General features: G+C 41.2%; 2 protein-coding genes across 2 annotated transcripts in view; both read right to left on the reverse strand.

The window, feature by feature from the left end:
* The window catches only part of LOC308407496 (protein NLRC3-like), a gene marked incomplete at its 3' end in the record, with an annotated part of 496743 nt that overhangs the window by 461028 nt on the left and 12478 nt on the right, over nt 1-23237 (reverse strand). The gene's annotated exons all lie outside the window — the stretch shown is intronic.
* ache (acetylcholinesterase (Yt blood group)) overlaps nt 4976-23237 on the reverse strand; it is a 32969-nt gene continuing 14707 nt past the window's right edge. The window contains exons 2-9 of the mRNA XM_080878079.1: nt 18112-18638; nt 17648-17871; nt 17288-17548; nt 15127-15349; nt 14723-14965; nt 14102-14294; nt 13031-13200; nt 4976-8065 (exon numbers count right to left, since the gene is read on the reverse strand). Of these exons, the coding sequence (XP_080734205.1) occupies nt 7944-8065; nt 13031-13200; nt 14102-14294; nt 14723-14965; nt 15127-15349; nt 17288-17548; nt 17648-17871; nt 18112-18598 (1923 nt within the window). The 5' untranslated portion in view covers nt 18599-18638 and the 3' untranslated portion in view covers nt 4976-7943. The remainder of the gene's footprint in view (nt 8066-13030; nt 13201-14101; nt 14295-14722; nt 14966-15126; nt 15350-17287; nt 17549-17647; nt 17872-18111; nt 18639-23237) is intronic.

A 23237-nucleotide genomic window follows, 5' to 3' on the forward strand; every position in this document is an offset into this window, starting at 1 on the left:
CAATGGCTAATAAGCCCGTGTGTGGCAGCACACAGTGGCACACTGACCAATCACAGTTGAGGTTGTCACAGCTGAATGTTTTTAAGACACTTTATGACATTACAGTAGAACTTTGGGATAAACCCACAGTGCATGGCCTCACCTGATGTGCTGCCTCGCGCCCTGGAAATGGTAAAATTGTTGTGCGAGGTAATCTTTGCTAATAATAGTAGATCATCTTTATTCTTAATCAAAGATATAATCAAAGTATAAGTCTGATGAATATGTTAATCATCCATCTTCTTTGGTTTATCCGGGGCGGGGTCACAGGGGCAGCAGCCCAAGCAGAGAAGCCCAGACCTTCCTCTCCCCAGCCTCCTCCAGCTTGTCCAAGAGAACACCAAGGCCTTCCCAGGCCAGCCGAGATATAATCTCTCCAGCGTGTCCTGACAATGGGTGAGAGTAGGGATAAACATCGACTGGTAAATATAGAGTTTCGTTTTTACACTCAGCTCTTTGTTCACCACGATAGACCGGTAGAGCATCCATATCGCTGCATCCGCATCACCAATCCGTCTGTCAATCTCCTGGTCCCTCCTCCCATTACTCGTGAATATGACCCTGAGATACTTGAACTGATCACCCCTCTCAGAGTCTTTGTCTCTAAGGTGTAGCTCATTGTTCCTCACTTGTTGCCTCAATAAGTTACAGGAAACATCGATAAAATGGTTACTGATACTTAATTCTTACAGAGCAGTGTGAGCAATGCATCACCTGCTGCCTCTGTGCCAGAACTTGTGTGGAGCACACTTTATGATATCAGCAGCGAACAGATAAGGAGCAATAACAACATATTTTTGTCCTCCTTTTGCTCCTCCTCCAGATGGTGGCTCCCAAGGCAGCTATTAATCAGATAGATTAACAGTAGTTTTAGTGGCTTATTGACAACTAAAACTACTGTTAATCTATCTGAATATGACCTAAATTTACCATTTAGGTCATATTTGTAAATATTGTTTTTCTTATTCAGTCTTTTTTTCCCTCTGTTGCATATGAGCTGCTATTATACTATCCTGCTATACTACAGCGTAGTATTTGATCACATGGAACCTTTAAAAACAGCAGAAGGTAAGTTTCCTCATATTTGAGGCTGATTTATGTGAATTATTTTGGTTTACAGTTTTTTCTGATTGCTTAAGCACATTTTTTGTAACTATTGGCTAATTTTGCAAAACTCTTCACACAAATAAGAAAACCTGTCACCCAATAATCAAAACATTGTAGTTCTCTTGCAAAAGCAAACACAGCTAGATTAACTCTTCACACCTTCGTAAAAATGGTGTTTCCGTATCAAACAGTACACACAAGCCATCATCTACTAAGCACACAATGCGCCAACTGCACACTGATGGTATGAATACAAAACACATCTGGCTTCAGCATCTGGTCATCTAGCAATTCTGTAAAGTAACAATTTCAGTATTTTTACATCAATGGTATTGGTGTGTTTCTCATTGGCATATGGCAGTGCTACAAATCTTTGTGCGAAGTGACTGTACTAACCGATTCTCATTTCAAGATGTCCTTATGATGCTTGCTACAGTGTAGCGGCTCGAGTTAGGCTGGACCCGTTGGCCAGCTACCCTCAGGGTCATTCCACGGTTGATTACATGGTCCACTATTGTAGCTCTGATGTCATCAGCAATTCTATTTCTTACTCTTCCCACCCTTCCTCTCCCCCCTCCTCATCTTCCTCTCCCCCCTCCTCGTCTTCCTCTTCCTCCTCCTTGTCGTTGTCGTCCTCTTCATCCTACTTCTTCACCTCCACGTCCTCTTCCTCGGCCTCCTCTACTTCTCACTCTTTCTGCTCCCTCCATTGTACTCCGCACACACAGCTTACCTGTATTATAGTGCTTAGGCTGATTGCAAAGTGAACTAATTATCTAAAAAAGTTTTCACATGTGAAAGTGTGCCAGACAGTTGGCAAATTAGTGTTAATGATAGCCATACATGTGTATACTTTTGCTAGGAGTGTGTTGGAAATTTGGTAATTGAGTGTTGTGCAGTGAATTGTGCCTACAGTTTTGCAAAGTGTGTGTTACAAAATTGCAAACTGAGTGCAAAGCAGTTTTTGTGCTTTTAGTTTTGCAAACTCAGTGAGTGGTTTTGCTATAAGTCTGAATAGTTTTAGAGATTGTGCTACAGGAATCACAGTTAGGGTTTAAGCATTCAGAAAAAACTGTAAGAAAGTAAGACACCGGGTTTGCTGCCCTCTGCTGGTGCTGCCGACATCAAAGAACCGAAAGAAAATTACTGGATTATTTTCAGTGCTCTCTAAGATTTTGGCATCAGATTTCCCTGAACATTCCTGCTCGCTTTAAATGCGTGAGTGAATGAATAATTCAGGATGCATAGAAACATTCTGCTGTTCATCACAAACTCAATCAAACAACACATTTGTTATTTCGGTCTTATTTGGATGAATCTACTTTATTATTTAGAAAAGTCGACTCCTGTGTTTTTGTCACAATTTCACAGCATCTCATGTTTACAAACTGTCATTTTGACATTAATATTAATCCAGCAGACCCACCGAGGCAGTTAATCCACGTCCTGATTGGACACAGTGGAACTCCAGCTTCCATATTTCCGCTCCAGAAAGCTTTGACGTTTTTGTTAGTGTCATTATTGTGTGTGTGCCAGTTTTACCAAACTTTATTAGTTCTCATTTGGTTCAGTCCCACACGGTTTAAAGTGATAATTCAAAACTAATTTCTTGTTCAAAGGATTAAACAGAATCACAGAAATGTTTGCCTTATCCTGTGCTGCTCGATGATAAACCAGGAGGCTCAACTACTCACAAGGTTCAGAGTGAGTCAGTATTAAACTATTAGGGGTGCAACGATATTCGTATCGATATTGAACCGTTCGATACAGTGCTTTCGGTTCGGTACGCATATGTATCGAACAATACAACATTTGTAATTTATTTTATCAATTTTCCTTCTGACGATGCTGTCTGTGTTGAGCGCTCAGTGAATCTGTGTTCGACTACTCCGCCTAGGCTGCACTGTCGAGCGCAGATCCACTGAGCGCTCAACACAGACAGCATAGTCAGAAGGAAGAGCGCAGGGCAAGCTAGCGAGACAGAAGTTAAGCTCTACTTGCAACAGGCAAATTGAACCTCATTCAGATCTGGCGTTTGGAATTATTTTGGTTTTCATGTGACGTATGACCCTGAAGGTAAGCGAGTCATGGACTAAAGTAAAACAGTATGTTGGATGTGCCATGCAATGCTCAATTACATTGGTGTGAACTAGTGTGTTAGCGCAGTTAGCTCGTTAACGTGTTGGCCGTCTAGCCCCATGCACGGAGCGATCGGCGGTAGCTCGTTAACGGAGATTTGCCGTGTTGTGGCGTTAAGGTCATTTCAACGAGATTAACCTGAAAGCACTAGTGGGAACACAACGAATATGACTGCACATTTACGCCGACATCATCGTAGTGCAAAGACAAGTGGAAGCAGACAAAAAAAAGCAAGCATGCTACTAACTTTAGCCGAGTCATTTAGACAGCTGTTAGCACATGATTCTCCTTATGCTGCTGAGAATATAGCCCAGAAGAAGCGGATAGTATAGCTTTTATTTTGGAAAGAGCCATTTCTCTGTAATAAACTCTCTTTTCCAAAGATGAGTGATTCCTCAATCAGATACAGGGCTCGCAATATCGCTAGCCCGACGTCCTGGAGCTAGCGATTTTTTTCAGTCGGGCTACCAAAATCTATCTCTTCCCTGCCCGTCGGGCTATTGTAGGAAGGAAAAATATATGTCAATGCTTTTGCATTCTTTCAGAAATGTAGCTGGGTAATTATGTCATTGGCATCGGTGAGCCACTGTCAATATGTGACATATTGAAATCGCGTTTGAATTTGCGCTTGTTTTTTTGCTTTCACTTTGCAATCGTGCGAACTGTGTATAGAGAGCGACAGCACTGATCTGTGAGTGATGATAATTTGTGCACCAATTCCTCTGACATCTTCTTATTAATCGTTAGCGTACTATGCAAACATGACAAGTGAAATCTCCCGCAGCTTAAACATGTGAGAGGTTGATCGCGCAGAGAATCGCTGAGCTTATGTGAGTGAGTGTGTAAAAGCATTTCAGTTCTGCTGAGCCAAATAAGACAGGTCAGGGTGAAGAAGTGACAGCCAAAGAAAAGCTTACCACAAAACGGAGAAGTTATGACAAATCAGACTATAAGGCAAAAAGAAAGTGCAGCTTTATGGTTTCATGGACAAAAGAATTTCTGTGGCTGCAATATGACGAGCTAAATAACCAGGGCTGCACATAAGTGGTCCGCAGGTGCGCATTCGCTGTCAAAATAAAAAACACGCACAAGGGTTAGGGTTAAATTTAAAAACTGTACTTTTGAGTTAAAATATATATTTATAATTTTAATAAATGACAAATTAAAAATGCATGAACATTTTTTTGTATCGAAAAAATATCGAACCGTGACACCAAAGTATTGAACCGAACCGAACCGTGAATTTTGTGTATCGTTGCACCCCTATAAACTATATGTTCATATATTTCAGCAGATGACAGAGTAGCTGTGAAACGTTTGCACACATCGTCAATCATTTGCAACAATGTATTTGCATTCACACATTCATTATTAACTTTGTGTGAATGACTTCAAGACTGTGATGTCTTTATTGTCACAACAACTGATGGATTTTATTCTCATTTCTAGGCGACAGTACTATTCAAATACTGTTGGAGCAGCAAGGCTGGCTCAGTGTTTTGCATCACCTAAACTATTAAAAGTTGAGAGATAATCAAACGACTGAAATGTTTAGTAGTTGTGTTCTGCACGGTCTTATTCTGAAGTGTGTCTGTTTCAGTGCTGCAGACTAAAAATCTTCACACGGGACACTTTTTATAGTCCAGACGGAGACTAAAACTTGTGTGTCTGTCGGTACATGCTGAGATTCAATAAAAAACTTGAGATCGACAGCAGGCTCCCTTTATTTCTGTTGCTATAGCTTAATAAAGTCAGCGTTCGTCATACACAGAGACATACTGGGAAGCTACAGAAGCCTTCAACACTTACAGTACCAGTGACTGAAACAAACAACGATGAGGCAGAGGACTGAAAAGGAGTCAAACAAACAGTTTATACAAGAAAATAGTCATCGGCACTCATTAAGTTCATACTTTGAATAAATATTGCTTTTAAAATGACTCTGCCCCTCATCGTTGCTGTTTTATCACGTTTTATTTTCACTGCGTTAAATATCAAATATATTCCTTTACTGATGCATTTCTGTTATTGCTAACATCAAACGTACCTTACATGAGATACTGGATAATAGGCTTGTTGAAAGTACAAATTTCACAGAATATAACAGTCAGAGTTTGGTAGGATACACTGCAGATGATGGGCTTCTGGACATGCACAAGGACTCGATAGAAGTGGCTTAAGCAGGATCTCTCTGTCCGAGAGGAGCTGGAGGGAGGAGGTGTCAGTCACATGGCCTTTCAAACATGCACTCTTTACTGGTATTTTACACATGTACAATACTTTTTTTTGTCATATTTAGTTCTTTTTAAAGCTAGACTACACGACTGAGCCACAAATAGGAGCTTTACATGCCAACGGGGACACTGTGCTGGGGCAGCCAACAGCTAATCAGAGCGTCGCTTCAGCTCCCTCACAATACTCAAATGGAAATGTAAGAAAGGCTGACAGAAGTACAGTGATAACACACATACATACACAGTGATATGGGTGGTAGTGACTCATAACTCAGGCAGAGTTGCCCCAAAGTCTTGTACGATTATACTTTTAATGTAGAATATAATAGATTTGAATGCAAATATTACTTTAATAAATATTCACAAGTTATTTAGTGTGCAGAAAATATGGATGAATAACAACCTGCCAGGTGACCGAGCTCGTATCACAGGTCTTGTGTAAACAAGACAACTGGATGTAAAGTGAATCATTTACTGCTAAACTAATAATAACTCATGAGGCAACATATCTTAACAAAGATAAGGGGAACAAACGGTATCTGGATCCTACGCAAACAAGGTTGTAATCTGACTAAACTGTCTTGATTCTTCAGTATAACATGCTCACAACACGGGGAACGATGCAGGCTCCGACTTCTTTCATAAGATATGCAAATATAAGATTATCGTCATTAAGTAAGAGTAAGAGGCGGCTTGGGTCACCGAAGCACCCAGAAATGGGAAAATTGTGAGCATCAAGTTAAAGGTTAAAAGTCTTTTTCTTGATTTTCTTTCAAATGCAGGTGAATGCTGCCACACATGAGTGTTTGCAACCAAATCACAGGATCGAACATGCAAACGTCTTTTTATGGCCCTGGATGTAACAAAATGCACATCTGAGTTTTCAAATGATCAGTGCATATCTGTATTACTTTTGTGACATAGGAGTGCATTTCTCCGTCTTGTCATTTTCCCATCACTTCTCCACCTCTGCATTCAGCAGGTCCTGTTGGCTAGCAGGCCAGAGGCTGAGCCAGTACTCTGCCACATTATCCTGCAGCTGAGTGAATTACTCTACCTCCATTAGACTAACAACAAAGCAGGAGCACCAAGGAAGGGGGAAGGGAGAGGGAGCAGTGATGTAACAGAGCCGACAAGGAAGGAGGGACAGATACGGCAGATGATGAATAAGGAATAACTAAAAGGAGGGAGCGAAAGGAAACAAACGAGGAATGGAAAAGGCCTAACATAAAAGTGAGAAACAGGAAGGGAGAGGCGGGAATAATGGATAAAGGAAAAGAGTAAGAAAGAAATGAGGGTGGGTGGAGGTTTATTAGAGATGAAGATGACAACTAGAGTGGAGAGGACAATAAAAGGGAAGGAAGATGGAGAGGCAGAAAGCAGAGAGAGGGACTGGATGAAGGGTTGTTGTGGTGGAAGACAAACAGGAGTGACAGAAAAAAGGAGGAAAAGAAAGATCGAGCTTACTGTCTCACACATGAGTGGCACACGGGACCCCTGTGAAGGACACTGGGTGGCCACGCACACATGCACAATTCAGTGCAGTTGTGCAGAAGAATCGACCCTCACAGGAAGGCTGAACATTTAGAAGAATTGAGCACCGACGCGCTTCAACAGACAGGCGATGCTCAAGAGGACCCATAAACATCAACGGGACTCGTTTCTGTTTCCATTCAACTGTGAAACTGAGTGAACTTGTAATATAATGCGAGTTAGGCACCAGTCAGTTGGTCTGGATGTAATATACTATCTACATCTCACATCAAACTAGAATACAGCAGTTTTAACATTGAGTAAAATGTGAGGAATCAGATATTTTCACACACAGCAACAGTTAGATAAATGCAAAATAGTATATGGCTTACCACAGGAGAAACACACAAACAAAGCAAGACCAGTACAGGTAATGGGAGTAGTGGTTGTAACAGTATTAATAAAAATAACTAAATAAATAAAAGAGAAACAAAACAGTGATGAGACCAAAAATACAACTGATATGTTGGAAAGAAGAAATCCCCAGAAAGCAAAAAAAGTGACGAGATGACCACAGAGATGAGTGAGGTTACAGTAAATCCGTAGTGGAGCAGTGTGACGGGTCAGTTAAGTTATCTGAGTCAAACTGGGCGGTTTCTGAGACGCACACATAGTTACGCACACACATTCGAGGTAATGACGCATCTTTACTCCTCCAATGACAAGTTTTACTCCACAGCCCTTAAGTTCCACAGACACACATACACAAATAAAAAAACAAAACAATAAATATTATAAATAATATAAATAAATGACAACAGTGCCTCTGCTTGTGTATGCTGTGAACCAAAAGAACCACAAAAAGATGTCAGCCTTCACTCAGGAACTATGGAGGAAAACAGCCACGGCTCGCTCGCCGCTCTTCTCTCCGTCGTCTCCTCGCTGAGGCGCTCAGAGGTCAGTGCAGCGCTCCTGCTTGCTGTAGTGGTCAAACTGACTCTTCCAGTGCATCATGTAGGAAGACCAGCGGTGAAACTCCACCTTCCACTGACGTTCTGCCTCATCTATGTTGTCTGAGAGAAGAAACAGCGACAGAACAGCAAAAACGGTTAGCAGTTGAGCTTGAAGTAGGGCTGCCACGATTTGTCGACTAGTCATGATTCGTTGATAGTTTTAATAGTCGATCAGTCGTTTGAAGCTTTGTAAGATCCCAAAAGACGCAGGAATAAGTAGAAGGATTTAAGAGTGTAATAACGGACTGAAACAGAAGATGTCAGCACTGCATGTACAAGGATGCCAGCTGCCGTTAAACCCCGAAGAAGAAGAAGCAGCAGTGACCGGTATCGGAGCTGTGTCCAAATTCAGGAACCGCATTTGTAGCCCAATTACGTTTCAGTGACGCGAGGAAGGCTGTGCAAATTCAAAAACTCCTCCAAATGGGTCTGACGAATGCGTCCTTCATTTCCCCAGATTTGAAGGATGGGTCGGGTGAATCCTTCGTGGCCAACCTATCCCATCTTCCAAACCTAATGCGCACCTTGTTCTTTGCCTTTTTTTTTAATTAGCTAAAGCCAATTGCAGTTTCCAGATATTTTCAGGCGAGAATGTAGCTGTGTAAACCTCAAATATCTGCTCAGTTTATCAAGACACCACATATTTGGAAAAGTTCGGCGATGTTTTCGGAGACGTTACCCACCAGCTCGATAACTAGAGGGTTCAAGGCTCACTAGAGCCGGTGAGAACACCGGACTCCCGGCACATCGTTTTCAGACCCCCGCGGTCTTTCGCCACTCAGGTTAAACATGATATACAAGTCACTTAGATAACTTATGATCAGTGTTGGGACTAACGCGTTATTAAGTAACGCGTTACAGTAACTACGTTATTATTGTGGTAACAAGCACAGTAACTAGTTATTATGCCAAAACCGGGACTGCGTTACTCGTTACTGGGATTTAGATGGGCTCGTTATTCGTTACTTCGTGTGGTGGCTATCGCGGAGCTTCCACAGATTCAATAACATTAGCAAGTGGTGGAAGCCAGCAGGTGGATGAAGGAAAAGGGAGGCAAGAGGAGAGACCCGAAGCGGCCGCCGGTCCGAGTATCAGGTGAACTGAACTTCAGGTAAGAAGTTATAAACTGCAGTCTCTCTGGGTCAGATATAAACCAAGTTTAGGTGGAGTTTATTTTCGTTATGCTGACTTTTTCGTACTGCGTGTTAGCTAGCATGACGGAGTTTCTATACAGCTGGGTGGGTGCTATGTTACTGATGTTGAACTTTATTTTGTTCATAAGGTTAATTACTGCCAACCGTCCTGTAAAAAAACGGAATCGTCTGGTATTCAGAGAAAATATTACGCGTTTCTTATTGAGGTGAAAAGAAACACAGTTTGTCCCGGACTTCAGCTACAATGAAAAAGGCACAAAGCTGGAGTTACTCTGTGTCTTTGCTGCACAGCTGCCTCTTCTTCTCTCATCCTCTCACCCTCTCTCTCCTGTTTGTACTTCAGTCATGAAACTGATCAATGATCAGCTGATCGGCTCTCTTGTTTGTTTATCGCCCACTTTGCGCCAGAAACAGGAAACCAGCGGATGTCGCGCTAAACAACAGCAGCATGTTTGATCAGCTGTTGTTAGAATTTATTTAATATTACTTTCTAGTATCAGCTGATGTTTGCTGGAGCCACAGCTGTAAAGCTGCTGGTCATGATGTCGGTTTGGTTATGTGATGAGAGGGAAACATGAAGATGAAACCAGGAGATGTCCTTACTGAATCATCAGAGCTGTGATGGAGAAACATGTTTACCTTTTAGGTGACATGAATGAGTTGAAGGGAAGTTATGAACTGTTTCTGAGAGACAAATAACCCCAGGATCCTTTTTTAGGTAGCTGACAGCTGGTAACTGTGCAGGTGCGGATCTAGCAAAGTGTTGCCAGGGGTCCATGTAGGGCATTAAAAGGGAAAGGGGGGCACAAGGAAATACTTTTCTTTCTTATTCTCATTTAAAATGTCTAGCTTTTAAAAAATAATTATCTGAGTCTTACAACAAACGATTGATAGATTGATGCATATATACCATCAGAACAGTGTACATCACTGTCACAACAGTGTTTATTTTCATTCAAAGGCTTTATGTTTTTCCTATAATGGTGGGCTGGTGTCTAGTCAAAATGCCCAGGACAATTTTCTGTCCCAGTCCAGCCCTGTATGCAGCTCATCTGCAGTCTGGTGTTACCTACATCTTCCTATTCAGAAGGCAGAATTTCCGAGTTCTGAGTACAATCGAAAGCACCACGACTGCAGTTTTTGTGTTGGATGTAAAAAGCGAGGATAGAATGGCTAGGATACAATCAGGCGTGGGATTTCTCTCGTGGAAATGTGCACATTATTTTTTCCTTTCTATTGGTAGGTGGCACAGTGCACTGTGGCAAGTAAGCAAGCTAGAAGACTGGCAGAAAACATATCAAATGCTTAAAATGAGAACATGAGTAACATTTTAGAAAGAAAAAATACAGTCATTTTAAATTTGATGACAGCAATGCATCTTGAAGTTGGGACAGGACCAAGTTTAAAGAGTTTATTTGCTCTAAATGCTGTACATACCTTTTAGCATTGATAAAAGGTCTGTGTAACATACCAAATCCATGCTAAACAAACCAGATACCTCCTTAGGTCAAGAGATGCAGGGTCCATGTTTTCCTAAACGAATTTGAAATTTTGATTCATCTGACCACAGTTCTCCATGTTCCCCCAGACCATATTGGATTAGTTTTTCTATGGCAGAGGTTTAACCTGCATATGTGGATGGTATGGTAAACTCCTTTTACATACTGTGATTTCTGGATAAATATCAGAATCATGTCTGTTTTTTTTAATGCAGTGCTGCCTGATCAGTATCCAAGATTGATTTTCACGTTGTCCCTCGTGCACAGAGATTTCTCCCATGATCTTTTAAGGACATACAGTAATATACTGTAAGTAATAAGACATCCAAATCTTTGCAATTTTACATTGAGGACTATTAAGTAGACACTCTTCCACAATCTGTAGATGCAGCTTTCTGCAGACTGGCGAAGCTCCATTTCACTGTCACGTGACAGAAAAAGCTTGGAGAACACTGCCCGTCTTTACTTCTGAGAAATTCCGCCTGCCTTTTAATATCCAGTCATGTTACTGTGCTGGTGCCAGTTAACCTAATTAGTTGCAAAATGATCTTCAAGCTGTTCTATTTTTAGAAGCTCTTGCTTTCTAAGCCTTTAGAGTTAGTGTTTCCAACTTTTGATATGTATTGCTGCAATCAACTTCAAACAGAGCTAATGTTTTTCACAAAATAGAAAGTGTCTCTTTTTACTGTTTAGCAGCTTGAATCCTGTACCAGACAGCTTTCCCCTCCCAAAAGTCCAGCAACTGCTCTCCTCAGAGTGTCGTTCAATACAGAGGGAATGAACTGGTCCGTAAATAGCACTTTTTACTCTACTTGAGCCGTCAAAGTGCTTTAAACCACCAACTTTACTACCTTCTCAGCCACAGCCACCCCAATAGTTGATGCTACACAATGGTAAATGTGGTCCTCTCCCACTTTGTTATGATGTGTTGTATTATCATCAATTTGAAAACTGCTTTATTGTCTACTCTTCAGTTTGATAGAGTTTCTGTTTTCTATTGTGAATGACTAGGGGTTATGAGATTTTCATGTCGCTCCATTCTTCTCTTAAATTTACATTTTACACAATGTCCCAAATTTTCAAAACTTGGGGTTACATATAAAGATATGATGAAATAATTTCATGGTCTGAAATCAACACCACGAACAGTTTTCAAGGGGGGAGTCAACCATCTGACACCAATCAGGAGGAGCTGCATTTATTTAAGAAAAACAAAACAACGAACTGACACAAGCTGCTACATCCCACATAGCAAAATTGGTATTTCACGGATCTCGCCCACATACTGCAAAGAATGATACAGGTACACATTAGGCTGACCACCAGTGTGTCTGCAACTGGCCCATGGCTGCACACAACTTACACATGACCCACATACTGCAAAGAATGACGGCCCTTTGGTGGCCCAGATCTGGTTTGCCAGAGGTGGCCCCCACATGGGCCAGTTGCAGACACACTGGTGGTCCTGTGCTGGCCCAGAACAGTTTCAGCTCTGGCCCCAGATGTCAGCCTAATGTGTACCTTAATCAAGCCATGTAATAACAACATGTGCCGGAACATAATAGTGCAAAAGTAACATGACGAAACTCTGTTGAGACAGTGAATGGCCTGATTCTTATATAGCACTTTTCTACTCTCCCGGATTACTCAAAGTGCTCTATACAACATGCCACATTCACCCAATCACACACTTTCTCTGAACCGAGCGCTTCCTAACTGCATTCATTCACACTCTTGACATGCCGACTGGAGGAGCCAGGGGTCGAACCACTAACCTTCCAATCAGTAGGTGACCTGCTCTACTTCCTGAGCTACAGCCACCCGGTGGTGACCATGAGTAAACCATCACTAGGTTTTGGATAAAGTGTAAACTCACAAACCTGTCAAACCTGCAATTGAAACGTTGGCTACCATAGCAGTATAGTATTGCAACAAGGCATTTGGGTCCTCTAACTAAAATAGGAAAATAGGAACATGAATAGTGCCATCACTGCCAGACCTGGCCCACATCTGGTTGACATACACCCTGCTATGACACCAGTCAGTAAGAAGTGCCAGCTTGATGCCGGATCCGGGCCAGACCTGTTTTTTATGAGCATGCCATCACATAAACAGTGCCATCTACGCCAGGCCTGGCCCATATCTGGATGACATACCACTTACCGTGCCAGAAGTCAGCCAGCAGTGCCGGCTTGACACCAGATCCGGGCCAGACCTGCCTGCTATGTGGGAAAGCTCCACTTTAGTTTAAAATAATTCTTGTATCATGCATCCAGTGAGAAGTGTCATAATTTTAAGTGGAACATAAGTGAAGACCTGCATTCAGTACAGATTTCAAGTGTAGAGATGAAGTAATATTTAATAGTATTTACCAGTAATATTGAGAAGGCGTGGCAGGAAGCGATTCCAGAATGCGCACATCTGGTTTCGCAAACCTTTGTGAATCTTGAGTGATTCGGTGTTGAGGCCAACGTGTTTTTGCTCGCTGACGGTAAACACAGGCCAGCGTTTCCCTCTATCTCCCTGCACGTCATTGGGATTTCTGATACAGACAGAACAAGAAAGGATATTACAATTACAACTAAATCAAACGAAAAAGCAGTAAAATGATCTCCAAACTAACTGTTAGATTCACAACAATTCTGCTTGCAGTCGATGTCGGTACTCGTAGTACATCACTACTTCATGTTCCATTGCAGCATGGCGCAGAACAAAGCCATTTTGCTCAATGAGAAACATATTCAGATAATCATATCTGAGTTGTTTCAAGCTCAAACATGTAGGTGCTCACTAAGGATCGCTAAATTTTATTTCATTTCATTTCATTTTTGTCTGTATTATTGTAGGGTCTACCTTACAATATAAAGCGCCTTGAGGCGACTGTTGTTGTGATTTGGCGCTGTATAAATAAAACTGAATTGAATTGAATACAGGAAATGTCTGACAGTGTTTCTTGCTGCAGTCATTCCACCAAGTACTGAATTGTCTTCCAAGCTGATTAAATACTGATCACTCACTAAAATGCACATGAATTTGTAACTGTTACAGAATGTTTTGTTTTTGCTGACAGTTTATGCTACTATTAAAATAAATTGTAGCTTTCTCAATTCTTTGTAACTGGATACAATTTCAAAAGGAGATCAAATAATTTAATTTCCCCCACTGTGTACCTCACAGTGTTAACATTTACTTATTAAAGCCTTTCCTTTAAGCCAAGTAGCATGAGGGTTAACTGTCAGGAGAAGCTCTCTGTGCCTCCAAATTCATGTCAAGACTCATTAACCTGCAGTCTCACAGGAATTAAAGGGCTGCTTACTCATACAGCTTTTCCTGCATTATTTATTTTGACTGAAAAACATGGCTGCTGAGGTGCATTTGCATAAAAAAGACTGGACGTGGACATAGACCCTGATTCCATAGGTAGTTTTTTTTTGTGGCCTCACCCAGTCCGAGCAAAGTTGGCCCAATATTTCATCATACGTCGGCTTAGCTTCTCCTCATCTCGGGTGTAGTTGAGTCTCTTCACCAGTGGCAGCCCGAAAACAAATTCAATCTCATAGCCATGGATCACCCCCATCCATTCTGGCCAGGCCAGATTGGATGCCCGGTGATCGAAAAGGTAAAGATACATCCCTCCTTAAGAAATAAATGGTGGAAGAAAATGCATGAAAATTACAATTATAAATAATTAATCATCATTATTATTTCATTTTTACTCAGAAACTACAGATATGTTTTAATCTTTTACAAGGACAGTTAAAAAATAAATCATTTTTCCAACTAGAATATTTTACTGATCTATCATCAGAGTATCAACAGTTTCGCTTACATGACAAATGCAGATTAAATTGTTGTAAAGTTGTCCTGCACATTATAGCATATTTTAAACAGCTATCATCTGCATTAAAAAGTGAAAACATGAAATTTAACGCACAGTTTAATTTAAGTATCGTACCAAATTGTTCTATCAACAGAAAGCAGGTCATTCAAACAGTAGCGTGTCTGGGTATGGGATATATATACTTCTAGATCTGTCAGACCACACTGGTACTCGGGTATCCTACCTTGTGAGTTTCCACTGTTCACCCCACCAAAGTTGATGCCACCCACGTTAGCCTTGAGGGCATTGTGTTGTGCATAAGAGCGAGCGAAGTGGGCCAGCGGGCAGATGACGTTGTGGTCACCGACAATGTCATCCATGGCATCACGGTTTTTTATCTCATTATTCTCATCCATCCAGTCGGTGTACTGCAGCACCACTGCTTCCAGGCCGATATCATTAGCATGAGGTACGCTCAGCCTAACACCTGGAAGAGTGACACTGAAGTTTTTAACAAGATAGAAGTAAAACTGTGCCGTAATAACCTGAAGCAGAATTAACTTGAATGTTTTGGATGGATTTATACAATTCTCTCTGCTCAGTTACATATATCCATCCAAAAAACAAACATGATTTTGGAGAACTTACTTTCCAGGAAGTCCTCTCTGGAGATCAGACTGTCGTTGTCCTTGCTGAAGCCTGGTGCTCCATACAGCAGGAAGTAGGAGCCTTCATTCTGATTAACGCCGAGGAGAATCTGCGTGTCTTTAAAGTTCCCTGAGTTGAGCATGGCCTCAGGAGTGTCGGGCAGAAACTCGCCATCCACAACAGGCACAAATGAAAATCGGAACAGAGCGGACCATGGCAGAACCTGCATGGATTACAAACCCACATGGGACTGTGAAATAACGCAACATTGAACACCAAGAAGTGCTACTTTCTACTCCAGAACCAAGCTACTCCTTTTGTGTGACTTTTACATACTGGTACTGGGGCTGCAACGATTCGTCAACATGACGTCGTCGATTATAAAGATTTGGCAACGGGGAGATTTAAAAAAATGTGGAAGCATGTAACAGCAAACAAAGTTAAATGCAGACTGTGCAAAGCAGAGCTTTCCTTCCATGACAGCACTGATGCAGTGCACGAGCATTTAAAACGCTGGCACGCTGGAGCTGCGATGTCCAAATGGGTCAGTTTTATGAAGTTAGTGGGTTGTCTGTGAAGGTTCTCAGTCATCCAGGTCATCGTAGTCAAAGGAGCTTGCAAAGAAAAGCGTCTGGACTTCTTTAAGTTGCTTGAAGACGTTTCACCTCTCATCCGAGAAGCTTCTTCAGTTCTGAGGTCAAATGGTGGAGAGTCCCAGATATAAACCTAGTGGGAGAATCCCCCCACAGAGGGACAAGCAACTTAAAGAAGTCCAGACGCTTTTCTTTGCAAGCTCCTTTGACAAGTTAGTGGGTTGCATTGACATGTTGTTTATATGAATGTTTTTACAGTAATGTTTACATTAGCTGTCGGAAACTTCTCAGGATGAAACGTGATAGTAAATCTTTAAATCTCACACTTTAATATTGCAGTAAACCTCTTCCACCTAATGAGAAACTATGATCTATAACCAAATATGTGATGAGCAACGGTCTTTTCTAAATCTGTTTTGTTGGTAAATGATCGTGATGAACATGTTCAGAGTAATTGTGGATTCATGAACTGAATCATCTGTAAACTTTGTTAACCCTGTCAGACCCAACCCGTCAAAAAATAGCCAGAAAATTCAGATTTTTTTGAACTGAGATGTTTATTAACCCTTAAAAAAAAATCCACAATATTTTTTTTTGCTATATCGTGTTGTGTATGATATATTTTTATTATATATTTTTTGTATCGCATTCGATACATTGGGCATTTTTGGCAACAATGTTAATTTTAGACAAAAAAGAGTTTTGTCCACAACATTTTGAAATTATGGGAAGTACTGATCATGTTGATGTGACAGAGGTCTCAGAAACTTATAGCATTACAGGGTTAACCTGTTATTTTGGACTAGAAAGCAAATTAGTTTCCTATTTGCACATTATTTTGTATTTAAATACTAATAGCACTTTAATTTGTGCAACCAATATTTTTATTTATATGATTTTTATTTTGACAGTCCTATTGAGTCCTTTTAAAAATACATTTGATTATTTTCAAATTCATGTGTTTCATTATTTTAATTTTCTGTGGAACGAGACAGCAGAATGGGCAGATTTGAGCAGGTGAGGACTGAAGACTAGAACAGGTTTGCCCACAGCACTGTGAGAGTTGTTGAAATAATCGCTGGCTAACTGACTAATGGAAGGAAAATTGGCAGATTGTTCAACTACCAACATAATCTTCAGTTGCAGCCCTGACTGATACAGGTACATACTGGCATGGTCCCTCTGTCCTCGTTAGTCTGACCTCCCATTTCGGTCTTCAGTTACTGAAACACGGCTCCTTATATCCGTGTTTGTGCAACTTGGCTTTGAATGAGAAAAACTTACTAACTACATGCCCTTGGTTGGAGAAGCCCGTGCTGGAGAGCAGTGGGCTGTTTTGTGTTCTTAGGAGCACTCTCCTGAACTGTTTGAGAGAGTCTTGCGTTTGAGTCCGGTCTGATTTTGATCCTTAACAACATATTGTGCACTTAGTAGGAACCACAGGTAATAAACCATGTCATTGCATCACAGAGCCAGTGGTTTGAATTTAAAGAACATCAAACTGAAAATAAGTCTCTCGTCCACGTTGCAAACAACACGATAAGTCAAGCAGAATTTGTGTAAATTACCTGCCACTCATGATCGATAAGTTGCTGTGGACTTTTACTGCGCAGACAGTCTATTATCTCGGTGTCATTGCCTCCGTTGCAACCGACGAACTTTGCCAGCTGTGTAGCACGTCTGCGGGCTTCAGCGGGACTCACTGAGGCCCAGGGGCAGTTGGGGACCCCGCTCTGGAGGATGGCTCTAGTGAAAGTGGGTCGGCTGTCTGGAGACAACAGGTGGAATCCTACTGAAGCTCCGCCAGCACTCTCGCCAAAGATCGTAACCTGTTTCACAGAGAGAACAAACAGAAAACTAAATCAAAACAGGCTCATAATTATTCTAGCATAACAGAGGCTAGGCAAATAAAGCAATAAGAAACACACCTGTTTAGGGTTTCCACCAAAGAAATGGATGTTGTCTTGTACCCACTGCAGCGCCATCCTCTGGTCAAGGAGGCCGACATTGCCAGGAGCCTCGGAGGAGCCATGCAGAGCCAGGAAGCCGAAAGCACCGATCCGGTAGTTCATCGAAACCACAATGACTGTCTCGCTGTGAGCTAGGTAACGACCATCATACACATCCAGAGAAGAAGATCCACTGTAGAAGCCTGGAAACGTGGAATATCACAGCATTAACCTACAATATTAGAGCGTACTACAACAATTCATCACTGTTATTCAAGACGTTTAATGATTAGAATTCCAGCGTAATATCCTCAGTCCTTCTACATAAAAAATAATCTGACAGACGAGGAATTTTCTAATGTAATATATCAGGAACGGCTAACCCAGTGCTCCAATGACAATTGGAGTGATATTCCCAGTATGGTTTGTGAATTCTTAAGTACCTCCACCATAGATCCACACCATGACAGTGAGGTTGTGAGGTCTGGGCGAGGAGGGCACCCAGACATTGAGGTAGAGGCAGTCCTCATTCATGTCTCTGTTAGGATTCCACATCTCACTGCCCTGGAAGCCTGGGAATGCTGTGTCCACATACTGATAGCACGCGTTGGGGTATTCCTTGGCCTCGATCACTCCAGTCCACGGACGTTTGGGTTCTGGAGGACGGAAACGGCGGTTCCCCAGTGGGGGCTCAGCAAAGGGGATGCCCAGAAAAGCAGTTATGTAGCTCTGATCCGGCACCAGCTGGCGGATGCCTCGAACTCGACCGGTACGTGTCTGAACAACCAGGTCTCCCTCGTTCTGGGAGAAGCAGAATGGGATGATGAAAGCCAGGAGGAAGATCGAGGAGAAGAGAAGAACCACAGTGGGCTGCATCTTTGTATGCGAATATGGTCTGTGTATCTGAAGCAGATGTCGTGACTCTTTCATCAGACAAGGATGGCAGGGTATGCTCTGTGTACGCTCAGATCTACAGAGAAGACAGAGAGAGAGTAATGTGATTACAGTACAGGCGAGGACGGAGAACAGGCAGAATCAGGGAGGGAGAGATGAGACGAGAAAAGACAGAAGTATGAAAGTTTCACCAGTGTGGATTTAAGATTGGATAGGACAGACAACCCCGAACAGCCAATAGAATCATATGCAATAAAATAAATAATCATCTCAAGGGTGGATTGAATGCTCTATCTTTAGCAACTAGTGAATCTATGTGAGACTTTCTCAGTGCGTGTGCACGTCCTGGTGTAGTTTATCAGTGTGCAGCATGGCCAGCGTCGATGTGACCTGCTGCGGCTTCTGAGAAAAGACTTATTAAATATTCAACACCGAGACAACAGCAGTCTGACAGAGTCCGAGCTTCACCAGCATAAACAGCTTTTTGTTCTGTTACTGCAGATTAAAAAGCTAATCATTCAAATCTGCTTATGTTTAATAGAGACTAACATTTGCAGGATAAATATGTCTAGGTGGTGAATATCAATTTACTAAGAAGAGTATATCATGTTTTTGGTGAAGGACTGAATGTAATTACACTTAGTTGGTAGCAAATATTAAAATATTTCACAGCTCTAGGATAAGAAGACCTGTAACTGTAATGATGCTGCTTGGGTTTGGTGGGTTTCTGTGCTAATAGGTCGACTAACAGACACAGTTTATTTCAATAAAGAGTAGTCCACATTAGTATGTGAAAAACAAGATGCAGTCATTCAAATCAAGTGTCAGGAAAGTGAGGAGTGACTCGCTTTTGACATGAGGGGGAACTCTTTCACCTCCCCGGATACAGCTGACACACAACAGAATCAAAATAAGAATGCAATAAAATAAGATATTTAGGCTACGTCCACACGTGCATTTCAAATGTTAATAACTAAAGACAGAAGCTTGGCTGTTGTGTAGACTCGCAACTTAATAATGAACAAAATGCATACAGCATACATACATTTAATTTTTTACAAATTCAATTTATTCAAAATCGACATTGGGATTTGAGTTGTGAGAGCGTCTGTGTTGAATGTAGAAGCCACGTGCGCCTCTGCCTTTCTAAATGGAGGGACAGTAACTGTGTGTGTGTCAGTGTTTAAAAACTGCAGACAGATTAACAGCAACAGTATTTTGTCTCTGTCCACCATTGTAGAAATTAATCTCATGTAAACAATAACGTGAGCACAGCGTGAGGTCAAAAACGGTGCACGCCTTTGACATTGCGCGACTAAATCTCAGTTTTCCTCGTCCACACGTAAACGCAAAAACTAAGTTTTAAAAATCTCCATTTTCAGTGACCCAAGACGCCGTTTACGTGTGGACGAAAAGATCAAACATAGAAAAATCTGTGTTTTCAAAAATACCCGTGTGCGTGTGGACGTAGCCTTAGAAACAGCTGTTTTATTACAAACTAGTCCACCACCTCTCACTATATGATCTCAGCATATATGTGAATATATGTTGGAACAAAACTTCATTTTCTTGTGTCACATTCAACATGTGTCACTTGTATGTGACTTAATGGTCACCAAAATCTGGATTACCAGTAAATGCTGAATGAAAATTTTGAAAAAGCACTACAGGTCTGGCAGAATCCAGAGATTTCAACCATATGAACTTATTTTCTTTTTAACAAGTTTTTATTTATATAGCACTAAATCACAACAAAGGTTTACTCAAGGTGCTAAATGGAACAAAATAAAATATTTAATAATGATAAGTTTATTTGTACACTTAATAAAACCTGCAAACCCTGGACCTGCAAGGAGTGTCATAATAAAGTTAAACATTCACACTCCAATGGGTGTGTCAGAGAGCAACATGAGGTTACTATCATCTCCCAGGATATTCGGCACGCAGACTGGATTGAAACACCAACCTTTCGGGTAGTCGGTGGCCTGCTCTACCACCTGAGGTACAGCCGCTTAATAGCTGGATTAAGCACAGGCATATAAGTGAGTCTCTCCTGAAAGGAGGCTCATGCACCTCAAATTGCTCAAGTCATGACAGAGAGAATCTTTAGCACTGTTATCAGGAACTGGGAACATCATCTCAAAGATAAGAGCAAGCCTCACTCCAGAGCATGTCCAGTGCAATCGTGAGTTCATGACCTGCGAACTCCAGGAAGCTCTGATAAGTCTGCCCAATAATAAGGTCCAGATGGATTTCCAACATAATTCTACAAAGAATTCTGGACGATTCTGGCACCAGTACTCCACAGACCATTGCAGGAAATCAAGGAAAACAGCAGACTACCATCAAATATGAATTCTGCCAACATTAGTCTCCTGCTAAAACCAGCAAACACCCTGTGTTTCCCACGAATGTTGACCATAAAATAATCTGCAAAGCTCTCTCAGAGAGATTAGAGAAGATAACCCCCCTCTTAACTCATCCTGACCAACTGGTTTCATTAAAGGTAGGCCCTCATCAACAAATACACGTAGATTAATTTAATAGACTACTCATCCAGTAAAAAACACAATATTGTCTCTAAATGCAGAAAAAACTCTTTGATAAACTGGTTAAAAATATTAAATAATCCCCCAACAGCTTGTTTCAGAACAAATGACCAAACATCCTCCAGCTTCAGTCTCCAGAGGGCACCAGGCAGCGATGCCCGCTCGCCCCTCACTGTCTGCAGCTTTCATCAAACCAGTAGCAGATGGTCTTGCCAAGAATCAATTATTTATTTTCAATGATGTAAACCATCACCAGACCGGTTAGATCTCTGGAAAGATCTAAACATTCCAGGGTCCACTCGTCTTCTATGTTCAAGACACTCCTAAATACAATTCAAAGTGTTACACAGGTTACTCAAAAGCTAAACTAGCGACAATATTTCCAAACATTGACCCCTCGTGTGTTAGATGTAAACAGACTCCAGCTACGTCCCTTCATATGTTTTGGTCCTGTCTGAAAATTGCTCTTTTCTGGTCATCATGTTTTGAAGTCATCTCTAAAGCCTGTGCCTATAACATCTCGCCTTGGTGGCAATTTTTGGTTGTTTCTCTGGTATAGCGACTTCTGTTTCTGGTCATTGCCTTTTTGTCATTATTAGCGAGACGCCTGATTTTATTTAAAAGCCTACTACTGCTCCATCACATCACCACTGGATAAGGGATGTTATGCAAAATGTCAAGCTGAAAAATCAGATGTACTCTCCACGGATCCATCAGCAAATTCCACACAACATGGGAGCCTCTGTTAACATACGACAACAATCCACCTGGTCTGGAACGGGAACCTTGAATGTTTCTGTCTGTCCTTGAACAGGCCTGTAAAAACTGAGAGGTGCACCCCTGTTTTCTTTTCTCTCTTCTTGTCTTGGTGTTATCTGTCTTTATGATTTGTGGGGATGTGGCTATCTGTAAAATAATACGAATGTTCTGTATGATAATTGGAAAAATACAAGTAAAGTGTTTAAAAGATGTTAAAATTTATCGCTATATGCTGTATTAATAAATCACAGAAAAACTGAAGAGATTATTTGCTGTGAAACCCAAAGATACATTTAACCAGTTTCATCATTTGAAATGCAAATACAAATTGGAAATTTCAAGCAATTAAATACAAATTTAGCAAACTGACTACATGACACAATAACTATGCACTCTAAACACACTAATCTAAAGACTCACTATTAAAATCACCGTTATTGATTTTGAAGCCACTCCCACAACGTCCCCTTTTTTTCCAGAGCCACCAAATGTTCCCATATAATCTTGTGATTGGCTACTGAGGTGCTTTTTTCGACTGATACGAGAGTGAAGTCATAGTTTCTTCTACTCTGTCCTTAAAAAATATTTTTATGGTTTCTTCCTGCATTGAATGTGACTTCAACACAAATTAGAAAATGGTAGTTTGACTTAAATGAGTAAGTGATATGTGTATCCATCAACTCTAGAGGGTCAACAATGTTATTTTTACTGTAGATTATACAATCTTTTTTTACATTTTTATTCTTTATTGTAGGACAGTAAGTCCTCCTGCAGGATCACGGCTAAAGTCTGTGTTTTCAAACTTACACGTGTTCCTCGTGTCTTTCCAGCTCAGTCACACCAAGTTTCCACTGTGATGGAGGGAAAGTTATTTTCTGTCTCCACTCAGACATTTGAAGACCCTCATAGCTAAGCCACAAAGGCTGAGACAGGTGTTTGGTCACACGGCCACTATAAAAAGGCATCAAAGTAAAACCCTAGTAAATGCCACACCGTCTCATGGATTAGTGGGGCTCTGGGTTTATACTAGCCCTTGTGATGTCCACGGGTCATTTTTGTCCTCTAAAGAAATCTTTTGCTATCAAAAATGTATTTGTTATTCATCAAATGGGCTGAAAATAACAGAAGTTATTCATTATTATACTATGAATGATTGGAATAAGTTTCAAGTAATTTGATTTATTTATGTGGTTTTTATTGAATTTTATAACGTTGGTGGTCCTCGTGGACAAAAATGACCCCAAAGTACAAAGTGTTGCAAAGAGCCGTATTTTCACACCATACTGTTTTCAAACATCTTTGATCTTGGATCACTGATGTGTGGGGTCAAGCACTGGTCATAACAACCACAACAACCACAACAGGCA

The sequence above is a fragment of the Rhamphochromis sp. 'chilingali' genome (assembly GCF_963969265.1).
Source record: "Rhamphochromis sp. 'chilingali' genome assembly, chromosome: 1".
NCBI classification, from domain to species: domain Eukaryota; kingdom Metazoa; phylum Chordata; class Actinopteri; order Cichliformes; family Cichlidae; genus Rhamphochromis; species Rhamphochromis sp. 'chilingali'.